We start from the raw sequence: 12,756 nt of genomic DNA on the forward strand, positions 1-12,756 counted from the left end.
AATACAAAATTTCGTCGAAAAAAATTCAAACATTTCGCGTTCTTCTGGATTTTTCCGACTTTTTCAGAATTTTCCATTTTACATTCGAAAGCCATCCCGAAGTAATTGCACAAAAAATTCCATACAAAAAAATCAATTTTCGATTTCTAATTTTTCTACCGTAAAAACCTTCTCATAGAAATTGCGAGCAACTAAATGAAAAATTTAGCCAAATCGGCCCAACCGTTCTCAATTGATGAATTGCTATACATTTTGCACACCATTTTTATATATATAGATTTTGTGTTTCTTGTTCAGCTTTCGTCACTCAAAAATTTTACCTTTTCGATTGAAGATTTTTTGGAATTTATCGGTTCTGGTCCACCTATCAGAAAAAATATCATATATGTTAACCCAGCCACTAAGCTACCTACGTGCTAAATTGCAAGCAAATCGGACCATTAATAAGACTGTTTCGAATAGTTCGGTCTCTGACCCACTTAACGGAAAAAATGAATCCTATATGCTAAACTAGGCAAAAGGCTACCAACGAACCAACTGCATTTTTTTAAGCATAGCTCGACTCCTGCGCCAACTATCGGAAAAATTAAAACTTTGTGCACTCCTTCTAAACACGTTTCCAAAACAGCAGCACATTCGAATCAGATATGAAACATAGGAGAAAATTGTTTCCAATTGATTCAAGCTCCCAATGAATTTCACAATTATCCGAAATTTTTCAAGCTTTCGTCGAAAAAACTCAAATTTTTTGCGTTCTTCCTGATTTTTCCGAGTTTTCCACTTAGAATTTTCTATTTTTCCATTCAAATGCCATTCCGAAGGAATTGCACACAAAATTCCATACAAAAAAATAAATTTTCGATTTTTCCAATTTTCCGACTTTCCCGGAGGGGTTTCCCAAAATTTCTATCGTAAAAACCTTCTCGTGGCAATTACGAACAACTAAAAAAAATTTAAGCCAAATCGGTTCAACCGTTCTCAATTGATGAATTACTATACGTATTTAATACATACATTCTTGCCACTGCTAATCACATGAATAAAAATCCTAAAAACGAAAATGCGACTGCAATATTTCTTGTTTAAAATGTTTTAGATCCATCGCACACCACGGACTTTATCGGCCGCCGATTTAGTTGGGCTTGCTAGTATTTCCATTGCACCACAACTAATTGGTCGGAGCGATTAAGTTGGTGTAGTGTGCGCACCTCCATACATCTTCATGTATATATTTCAAGCGAGCCCTACTATTTAAATAGGCGGCCGATAAATTCTGTGGTATGAGGTGGCCCCTATAGCTGCATTATTACATCTATTCCGTGTGTTGCAATATCCACGGAAGCAGCAGTTATGAAGAAAATGATTTAAAAATATTAGACAAATTCTCTACTTATATGTTTGGCTTTCCTTTGTTTTATTTTTCCAACGTCAAAAGCTGGACTTACTTTGGAAAAAGTTGGTACAACAAAAAATACGAAGCACGTTTTCAGTTAGATAGCTAACATGGCGGATAAGAAGAAGAAGTGAAACTACCCGGAAAAAAAGAATCTTATATGCTAATCTAGGCAAAAAGTTAACTACGTACCAAATTTCAAGCAAATCGGACGATAAATACGATTTTTTCGAATAGATCGGTCTCTGGTCCACCGGAGGGTTTTCCCAAAATTTTCTTTCGTAAAAACCTTTTCCTTGGAATTGCGAACAACTGAAAAAGAATTAGCCAAATCGGCCCAACCGTTCGCAATTGATGAATTACTATACATTTTCACACCATTTTTATATTTATAGATACTCGTACATGGCGTATGAGTAGCATTCTTCCCCGCTTGTGATATTTTAGTGTTGGGCAGTATCGATACCAAAAGTACTCAGAACTCGATTCTCAAAAGGATCGATAGAACCCGATTTTTAAAAGAACCCGATTTTTAAAAGAACTTGATTTTTAAAAGAACCCGATTTTTAAAAGAACTTGATTTTTAAAAGTATCGATACTCACAAAAGAACTCGAAAGTACTTAGAACATAAAATAACTCGAAAGTACTCAGTACTCTCTGTTCCAATAATCACTTCGATATAAGCACTCAGGATCAATTCAAAGTACTCAGTATTATGTGACGAATAACTACTTAAAGGTATTGACTTTTATTTATATTTACCGGTATTAAGAAATGATTGTACTCAATTTGAAGTTTCAACAATTTTTAAGTAAATACAATACTTGCACCAAGTAAAGTTAACCATTCATTTGACATAATTTTGGAATAATATTTTAATCTGAATAAAGTGCTGCCAGCTTGTGAGATTTCTACACAAAGCATTAAAATGTGTATATTTAAAGAAAGTACTCAGTACTCTCAAAAATACCCGATCCTTAAAAGTATCGATACTAAAGAACTCGATCTTCAAAAGTACTCGATCCTTCCCAACACTAGTTTATTTGACACAAAAAATTATTCCGCGTTTTCAATTGTTAATTACCAACTTTTTTATTTATCCATCGACTTTCTTCGTTAGTAGCTTTTTTGTAAAAGAAAAAATAAAAATATATACAAAAAAATCTTTTTTTTTAAATTTTCAATGTTAGAGGTTTATTTTTGTTTTCATAAAAATAAAAATACCTTGGGAAAATTGTCTGATCTAGAAAAGCAGAATATAGATTCGTAATCTAAAATTAAGTTTACTTGTGACACTTTCCCTGCAGCGTAAGTGGGGGAGCTCCACCCATTTCCCAAAAATTTTGAATAATAACACTGGTTTACAGCAAACATGTTCTATGGATGCCACTACCCAATTCCCATGTAGAATTCCTCGGTGATTCCGAAAATCGAGATCATTTTTTTCTATGGATAGCTTTTCGAGATATATACAATTTACCGTTACTCAGCTTTAAAAAATAGTGGTTTCACTTAAGCACGTATATCTTACGAACGCATTGAATAATCGTAATACGAGATACGGGAAATGAAAGCAAATGAAATTCTCCATAAACTGTACAAATATCACTTTTCGATAGCCCTGATAGTTTCTGAGAAATTAATTAATCATTTCTGACAGCTCTTGTTTTCGATGCAAACACTACTCATGTGCACGTGACGTATGAGTAACACCACTTTCTGCTGATATTTCATACAAAAAATCCTTGCGCATTTTCATTTCATATATAGATTTTCTTTATTGGTAGATTAGTTTTTGTCTAAAGGAACAGGCTTTAACACAAGTGCAAATTATTTACGCGCAAACTGTTATTTTTTTTACTTTTTTCCCTGTTAAAGTTTGATTTTTTTGCATTTTTCCATAAAAAAAAAACAAAAAATCTGGAATGATTAATTAATTTCTCAGAAACTATCAGAGCTATCGAAAAGTAATCTATAAAGGGTTTATGGAGAATTTTATTTTCTATCATATGCCGTACATCGTGTTACGATTATTAAATTGGTTCGTAAGATATACCTGATTAATTGGAACCACTCTTTATTTAATGCTGAATAACGGTAAATTGCAAATATCTCGAAAACGTATCTATACAAAAAAAAATTAACTCGATTTTCGGAATCAGTGAACGATTTTACATACAAATTAGACAGTGGCGTCTGGAGAACCAAATCAAAATTAGGATTTGTGATCCAGTGTAATCTTAAATTTTCGATTTCTCTTTCCATTCTGAGCATTTTGGTATATGCATTTTTATACTTATGTATGTCTATATCTAGTTCGATTCCTTTAGTCTAGAGCCGATTACTATAATTCTCTTTTTAAAGGAAAGGTGGTGTCATTCTAATTCTGTTTAAATCCGATCATTGGATCAAGAACAGATTAACGATAATCGTAAATTTGTATGTGGGAATTGAAGTCGGTTTTGTTTTTTGCTTAAAAATTACTTGTTTATGTAACCATTTGTTGAAAATGCAGTCTCACATAGAAATGTAAAAGTAAGGCCCCTATTATGAGTCGCATACAGTATTTTGAATGCAATTTTGCCAACAACAGTGTTTTCGGCATACACTTGCATCCAGAACTCTCTTAGCTCCCTTCGTAGTATTTAATATTCAAAGTGCTGTCTTCACTGATGTCCAGAAGGTTTTCAAAAGCTTAATTTGTCATCTCAGTAGGTTTACTTTTCGGGTCACATGAAAACGGGTTTGTTATTCAGCTGAAGACATCCTCAGATTCAATGTTGGAAAAATATTCGACCATAGTTTTTTCTAAACCTTCCAAGTTAATGTCCAAAATAATTTTTAGAGCCAATTTCACGAAAGCAATTTAAGTGAAAAATTATTTTAATTTTTTGAATTTTATATGGAAATTGACAGAAAATAAAAAACTCATTTTCTATTTAAATTACTGGTGAAACCTGCTGTTATCAATTTTCTTAGCGTTAACTTCGAAGTTACATACGTTTTTCGATTTACTTTGTTTATTTATGGGGTTTTCTTGCAAATTGCTAGAAATTCTAAAATATACATGTCACCAATAAAAAAATTTCGACGTGCTAGAAAAAAACCAGAGTTGTATTTTAATTTCGCAGGCCTCTGTTATCTTCGCAGCGTCATCCAATAAAATCTAGTGGCGGCACCTTCCTAGTCGCCAGGGAATACCGACGGAACATACTGTGACTTCTCGTGGCGTTTTCTGATTCTTGCTTCGTCCTAGACATCGTTCCTTTCGTTTTTCAAATTTGTCGATAGCTTTAAAAATTTGGTCGCTAGTGGTGTAAGTCTCAAGTACTTCGCTCCTCAAAAGTTCTTCTTCGATTTGCATTGCGAATGGGTACATCACTAACACGAGAAGACTGCCTCTAAAATCGTGTTGATTCGCTCCTTCACAGCTTAAATGTGAAGTCCAAAGAATAAGTAATATATACACGTGCGCGAAGCTGCTGCGCTTATTACGAGAACAGCCCAGCTTGCAAAAAATCCGAAAATTAGTCTGAAAACGGGAAGAAAGGTGGATGAAACGCGGATTAGGTCAACAAAACTACCGAAAGTGGTTGTGAAAAGGGTACGTTTTCGGCTATTTTTCTGAAAATTTTTTGATTCAATTTTACGTTGACAACTACGCTTAAGAGCGAAATATATGTATGGGGTTTGACGAGCCGCTGAATAACTTTAATAAAAATCTAAATTTTTTGATTTTCTGGCCGCCATGTTGAAGTTTGATCAAACTGCTTGCGTTGTGTATGGAAAGTCTAAAGAATTTGCCCACACGACTAGTAAACTCTAGCCACCAGCGGCACCCCAGACATACGCTCGCGACACCCCAGGGTGCCGCGTCACTCACTTTGGGAAGGCCTAATTTAGAGCAATAAGCAAATTGGCAAATCACGTAATTTCGAGTCTTTTTATGAGCGGAGGATACTGACTAACAATATGTCGAATCCCACACTTTTTTCTAATGAAAACAACATTTTTACAAGATCATTTGCTCTCCTTAAAGGTACCCATTTTCACATTCGATAGTTTGACATGGTAGGGACGATATCATAGGAAATATAAATTTTTTAGGTAAATTTCCATATAAAAAAATGTTAGGTAAAACACCGTCAGCAAAAAAATTATTTAGAATCATTGGGATTTTTAGCGACAACAAACTTGAACCAATTTATATTAAAATGTTATGTGCTATGAAACTGCATACACCAAATTTTTATAGAAATTCGAATTAGGAAGCTTGGAAATTTGATGAAACTTTGTTGTTTTTTTAAGTTTTGTACAACTTTTATAAAACTGTAATAAACATTATACCAGCAAAAAAAAATCAAAATTGTTAAAAATGTTGTGATGCTATTTTTTGACCCCGCCTCCGTACTTGATCTCAGTTGAACTGATATAAGTATGAGGGTCCAATTTCAACTAATATCTTTTATTTTGTTTGTTTTTGTAGTACTACAAATGTGTTACTATAACCACATTCACTCCTTTGCACTTCAAATGGGACGAACAAAATCTGAATTTAATTTTTCCATGTATGAATGGAAGTGTATGTACATATGTAAGTATATATGTTTATTTGAGATGAACTGATAAAATTTTAAGTTGAATTTAGTTTAATTTATTATTATAAAAAGTTCTTTTTGATTAATTGAAATACATATGTATCATATAAAACAAAACACCTCTTTAAGGTAAAATTTTTGAGTGACGAAAGCTGAACAAGAAACAAAAAATTTATGATATAAATTTTGTGACGAATATTATATGCATTTTTTAACTGCCTTGGAAACGTACGGAAAATCTTTTTTATTCATATGAATCTTCGCAAAAGTTCTGTTTTTTATTTTGCGTAGACAAATTTTGCAACGTTCCGAATAAATAAAAAAGATTTTCCGTACGTTTCCAAAGCAGTTAAAAAATGCGCATAATATTCATCACGAAATTTTATCATAAACTAGCAGACCCGGCGTCCCACCCAAAATTAATTTTTTCATTGAAATATTTGGTACAACGTTTAGCCAGCAACTGAAGTTCATGTTTGGTTTTATGGTCGACAGAAGGCATATCCCCATTGCCGTCTTGAATAACCTGACGAAAGCGTTATACCGGGAAGAAGTCCTTGCGGCTCGATAGTGAATCTTCCTTGAATCTGTATAGTATAGTTGGTGGCAATTTTCAAACTGGTGAGTTTCATTGGTCCACATTCTGTTTAGTGACCGTAAAGCAAGGACCGCAATGGTTCTGATGGTTGATTTAACGGGAGTAATTTAACTTTGATCCCTGGTGCCTCCGAATCGACGATTTTTAGCAATAACTCGGTTCCAGCGCCACTAAAAATTATCATTAAAATCGTTTAGGAGGAGTTAAGCCAGTTAAGTCTTTTCCATACTGACACTCTTCGGCATACAAAAAAACTCTCACGCATTCGTTAAACGGAGAAAATGCGCAACATCATCAGTGAAAAAAATTCTCAAAAATCAACGGTATCTTATAGCCATTAAAAACTTGCACTTTATGATACTAAAATTTAGTGAACTACAAAACTGCATACTCAAAATTTGGTACAAAAAAATTTATTACGAAAAAGAAAGAAAACACTGTATTCTGGGTGTATTTATTTACAGATAGGTAAAAGTTTGCCACGCTCCCTTAATATATCCAAAGTCTCAAGTAGGTGTCCAAAATTTCAAAAAATCAGTATAGCCGTTCGCGAGCTCACCTCTTATAAAAAGAAGGAGCTTCTCTTTATATAATTAGTGCAGGTAACACAGGGCAACACCGATTTTGATGCGGCAAATGTTGAAGCTGGTTTTAATAGGCTTTTTTTTTGCTGATTAAGAATACGTAAGTATAATGTTTCCATCAGCGCCAGATTTTGAGAAAAATGTGGTGACATTGTAAAAAAAATCGCGTTTTTTGCAATATTTGAGAAGCTCTAGCAACGAAACAAAAGGTGAAACTTCAATCCCTGAAAATACCATTCCTGCACCTTGATCCTAAGGTTACCTATAGTTATCTATTTAACAGCTAACACTGATTTTTACACCATTTTTGACGATAAAAAGTAAATGAGTATAGGTGACCATTAGGGCAAGGTGCAGGAATAGTACTTTCAGGGATGGTAGTATGTAGTTCTAGCTTTAATTACGTGGAAGGTTCTATCACCTTTTGCTTAATAGCGGTAGAAACTTAAACTTCCCGAAATCAGTTATTCCTGTTCAACAAATGAGCTAGAGCTTCTCAAATATTGCAAAAAAACTCGATTTTTTGACAATTTGACCTCGTTTTTTCTTAAAATCTGGAGCTGATGGTAACTTTTTGCTTACGGACTCGTAATCAGCACAAAAAAAAATCTGTCAAAAATAGCGTTAACATTTACTGTATCAGGTTTTTTCTATTTTTGTTGGCCTGTGTAATAAGTATTGTTAAATAGCCAATACCCGCATGTTTGCGGTACCTTCAAACACCTTTCGAACTGTAAAACAATGACTCAATTCTATTATACGCATTTCTATAATACGGGTATCGAATTTCAAGCAAATCAGACCATAAATAAGAATTTTTGGAATAGATCGGTATCTGGTCCACCTATCAGAAAAAGTATCCTATATTTTACCCCACACAATACGCTACCTGCGTGCCAAATTTCAAGCAAATCGGACCATAAATAAGACTTTTTCGAATAGATCGGTCCCTGGCCCACTTAAGGGTGAAAATGGATCCTATATGCTAATTTAGGAAAAAGGCTACCTACGTACCAAATGCATTTTTTAGCGTAGCTGGACCCCTGCCCCACGTATCGGAAAAATTAAAACTTTGTGCACTCCTTCTAAACACCTTTTCAAAAAAGCAGCAACCATTCGAATCGGTAATGAAACATATTTAGGAGAAAATTGTTCCCAATTGATTCATGTTCACAATGAATTTCACAATTATCCGAAATTTTTCAAGCTTCACAATGAATTTTCCACCTTAACATTGTCCAAAATCATCAAATCATGCGATAAAATACAAAATTTCGTCGAAAAAAATTCAAACATTTCGCGTTCTTCTGGATTTTTCCGACTTTTTCAGAATTTTCCATTTTACATTCGAAAGCCATCCCGAAGTAATTGCACAAAAAATTCCATACAAAAAAATCAATTTTCGATTTCTAATTTTTCTACCGTAAAAACCTTCTCATAGAAATTGCGAGCAACTAAATGAAAAATTTAGCCAAATCGGCCCAACCGTTCTCAATTGATGAATTGCTATACATTTTGCACACCATTTTTATATATATAGATTTTGTGTTTCTTGTTCAGCTTTCGTCACTCGAAAATTTTACCTTTTCGATTGAAGATTTTTTGGAATTTATCGGTTCTGGTCCACCTATCAGAAAAAATATCATATATGTTAACCCAGCCACTAAGCTACCTACGTGCTAAATTGCAAGCAAATCGGACCATTAATAAGACTGTTTCGAATAGTTCGGTCTCTGACCCACTTAACGGAAAAAATGAATCCTATATGCTAAACTAGGCAAAAGGCTACCAACGAACCAACTGCATTTTTTTAAGCATAGCTCGACTCCTGCGCCAACTATCGGAAAAATTAAAACTTTGTGCACTCCTTCTAAACACGTTTCCAAAACAGCAGCACATTCGAATCAGATATGAAACATAGGAGAAAATTGTTTCCAATTGATTCAAGCTCCCAATGAATTTCACAATTATCCGAAATTTTTCAAGCTTTCGTCGAAAAAACTCAAATTTTTTGCGTTCTTCCTGATTTTTCCGAGTTTTCCACTTAGAAGTTTCTATTTTTCCATTCAAATGCCATTCCGAAGGAATTGCACACAAAATTCCATACAAAAAAATAAATTTTCGATTTTTCCAATTTTCCGACTTTCCCGGAGGGGTTTCCCAAAATTTCTATCGTAAAAACCTTCTCGTGGCAATTACGAACAACTAAAAAAAATTTAAGCCAAATCGGTTCAACCGTTCTCAATTGATGAATTACTATACGTATTTAATACATACATTCTTGCCACTGCTAATCACATGAATAAAAATCCTAAAAACGAAAATGCGACTGCAATATTTCTTGTTTAAAATGTTTTAGATCCATCGCACACCACGGACTTTATCGGCCGCCGATTTAGTTGGGCTTGCTAGTATTTCCATTGCACCACAACTAATTGGTCGGAGCGATTAAGTTGGTGTAGTGTGCGCACCTCCATACATCTTCATGTATATATTTCAAGCGAGCCCTACTATTTAAATAGGCGGCCGATAAATTCTGTGGTATGAGGTGGCCCCTATAGCTGCATTATTACATCTATTCCGTGTGTTGCAATATCCACGGAAGCAGCAGTTATAAAGAAAATGATTTAAAAATATTAGACAAATTCTCTACTTATATGTTTGGCTTTCCTTTGTTTTATTTTTCCAACGTCAAAAGCTGAACTTTTTTTTTAAAAAGTTGGTACAACAAAAACCAAACACGTTTTCTGTCAGATAGCTAACATGCCGGATAATAAGAAGAAGTGAAACTACCCGGAAAAAAAGAATCGTATATGCTAATCTAGGCAAAAAGCTAACTACGTACCAAATTTTAAGCAAATCGGACCAAACCTATGATTTTTTCGAATAGATCGGTCCCTGGTTCACTTCCCGGAAAAAAATATCCTATATGCTAATCTGGGCAAAAACCTACCTATGCACCAAGTTTTAAGCAAATCGGACGATAAATACGATTTTTCGAATAGATCGGTCCCTGGTCCACCGGAGGGTTTTTCCAAAATTTTCTTTCGTAAAAACTTTCTCCTGGCAATTACGACCAACTGGAAAAAATTAGCCAAATCGACCCAACCGTTCTCAATTGATGAATTACTATACATTTTTCANTGCACCAAGTTTTAAGCAAATCGGACGATAAATACGATTTTTCGAATAGATCGGTCCCTGGTCCACCGGAGGGTTTTTCCAAAATTTTCTTTCGTAAAAACTTTCTCCTGGCAATTACGACCAACTGGAAAAAATTAGCCAAATCGACCCAACCGTTCTCAATTGATGAATTACTATACATTTTTCACGCCATTTTTATATATATAGATTTTGTGTTTCTTGTTCAGCTTTCGTCACTCCAAGATTTTACCTCAAAGAGGAGTTTTATTTGATATCAATTATTTTGGGATAGCAAATTCAAAATCAGCGAAGATCCAAACAAGAATCTAGATGTTTTATTTTTCTCAAATAGATTGCTAAAACGCTATCTAAATCTTAATGGTTTATCCAAGTATTTAACACGTTGGTCTCCTTGCCGTGGGGATGGGGCTTAAATGAAAATCTAAACCTCCGTTCTGGGGATTTAGATGATCATGAACTAAGAGGGAAGCTTGATATGACTGCCTGGATGGCCACTCGTCTTGTGTACCCGCAAGGTCTGCACGGGGTGAGCGGCCTCCCCTTGCGCCATGTCAAGATCACCGCACCGACGCTACGATCCCTCCTCCTATCCCACAAACACCCAATTCCCGTCCTAACTACCATCCCTTTCCCCCCTAATCCAGGGTGTTACGCGCAACCGTGCCTATTGGATGGTTTGCAGCCAGGGGTATCCGGCTGTATTCGTACGGTGCTCTCCTGATACCGGGTCGCCTCAGGAGGTAGAATGGCTTTACTACGGCAGAGGGGTCTGCCGCGCTTGCCTTGTCGAGCAACGCAGCCGATTATGATGAATGAATAATGAACCACAAAAACCCCGCCTCGGATAAACGAGGTCTTCTTAAAAAAAACCGACCTGGCCCATCGGGCCGGTGCTGTCAATCTTTTGCAAAATATCCCTTTGGAGCCAAGCCTGTGGCAAAGCCAGGGTCTAGCTCCACTCTGTCCCAACCGGGGCAAGCCTGCATGGCGGCAAGGTCCCAAGCCGATCTTAAAAGCACCAACACCACCCTTGCCCTCAGGCAGGATGGTGGTGATGCCTCGATAGCCGCTGGAGGTGGACAGGCTGTCATCTCGGACACTGTATCAAGACAAGTCAAGGGTGACACCCTCTCCACCTCAAGTGGCGGACTCGACGCTATGGCAAACCTTGCCAGTCTTCCTTCGGGAAGCTCTGCTGGCCATGTCCAAAGACAAGCCAGTTGTGATGTCCCCTCCCCAGCTGAGGTTCCTCCTAAAAAAGGAACATCGGCTTCGACGTTTGCGGAGTCGGCTCACATGACCAAGTCAGTGAATCCCAACGCCAACCCTTTAGGCTGTACGCCGAAACCCCCTTCCAAGGCGATAGGAACCTCTGGTAGAAACTATCGCACCAGAAGATCAGCTCTGCGTATCATCGATAGGCTGAAAGATGTCAAGCAGGAGGACTTGACAGAAGAGCAAATGAGCTCGAAAGCTTGGGCAGAATCTTTCCTGGAGATTCACCGGGAGAAAGCGAAAGCAGACCTCCAAAAGCGGAAGCGCTCGGAGGAAGAAGCAACGACCTCGGGGAAGAGAAAAAGGCCTTCTAACACCCAGATGGCTGCACATAAGGAGCCTAAAAAATCCTTTGCCGATGCGGCAAGGGAATCGCTTGTCCGTGCTGTGATCGATCGGAATGCCTTTGATGGTGGGATCACACAGCAAAATTGGGACCTGGTAACCAGAAAGCTGTGGGCGGTATATCGCGAGGTTCTCCGTGATAACGTGGGACCTCCACCCTGCTGCTCAGACGCGGGTTGGTTACGGGGTGTCAAAATGATTAAGTGCGCTGATGAGAGATCTGCGCAGCTATACAAGGCCGCAATCAATAAGATTGGGGAGCCCTGGCCACGTGCACGACTAGATGTCGTGAAGAGGGAAGAGATTCCAAATCGCCCAAGATCCAGGGCATGGATCCCGGAATACCATGACGATCCGTCGGAGGTTCTGGGCTATATTCAGTTAGGCAATCCAGAGCTTCCAACTCACGATTGGAAGGTTGTAAAGCTGGACCTCCATGTGTATCGACAGGATATGTCGAAGAATGCTCCCTCCGCGGAAACAGTTGGGGCCGCCGTGGAGGAGACCGAATGCCCTATGGACTGCGAAGTTGCGTCCAGCTGCGACACGGTGGGTGAGCTCTTCGAGCGAATCGCCGTCAACGATGGGTCGGACGACACCGGACTGATTCACTTGGCGATAACGAAGAGGACGTTCCTCCATTACCCGAGGACGAAGACGCCAATTGTACGGTCATTGGGCGTCCGACTAGACAGATCGAAGATAATGGTGGGGATTCTACAGATTAATCTCCACCACAGCAAAGCGGCGTCAGCCGCACTACTCCTCCGTCTCGCTCAAAGAGAAGAGGAGATCGT

At 37.3% G+C, this 12,756-nt stretch overlaps 1 protein-coding gene across 1 annotated transcript; it reads left to right on the forward strand.

The window, feature by feature from the left end:
* Positions 1-11,935: 11,935 nt before the first annotated feature.
* On the forward strand, positions 11,936-12,508 carry LOC108366557 (uncharacterized; the record flags this gene model as incomplete). Its single annotated transcript, XM_017620987.1, has 1 exon — positions 11,936-12,508. A coding segment is annotated over exon 1 (573 nt), but the record flags the coding sequence as incomplete, so codon positions are not given.
* Between the last annotated feature and the right edge of the window lie 248 nt (positions 12,509-12,756).

Source organism: Rhagoletis zephyria, unplaced genomic scaffold (genome assembly GCF_001687245.7).
Source record: "Rhagoletis zephyria isolate East Lansing unplaced genomic scaffold, Rhagoletis_zephyria_1.1 Rzeph_scaffold_02314, whole genome shotgun sequence".
Lineage (NCBI taxonomy): Eukaryota > Metazoa > Arthropoda > Insecta > Diptera > Tephritidae > Rhagoletis > Rhagoletis zephyria.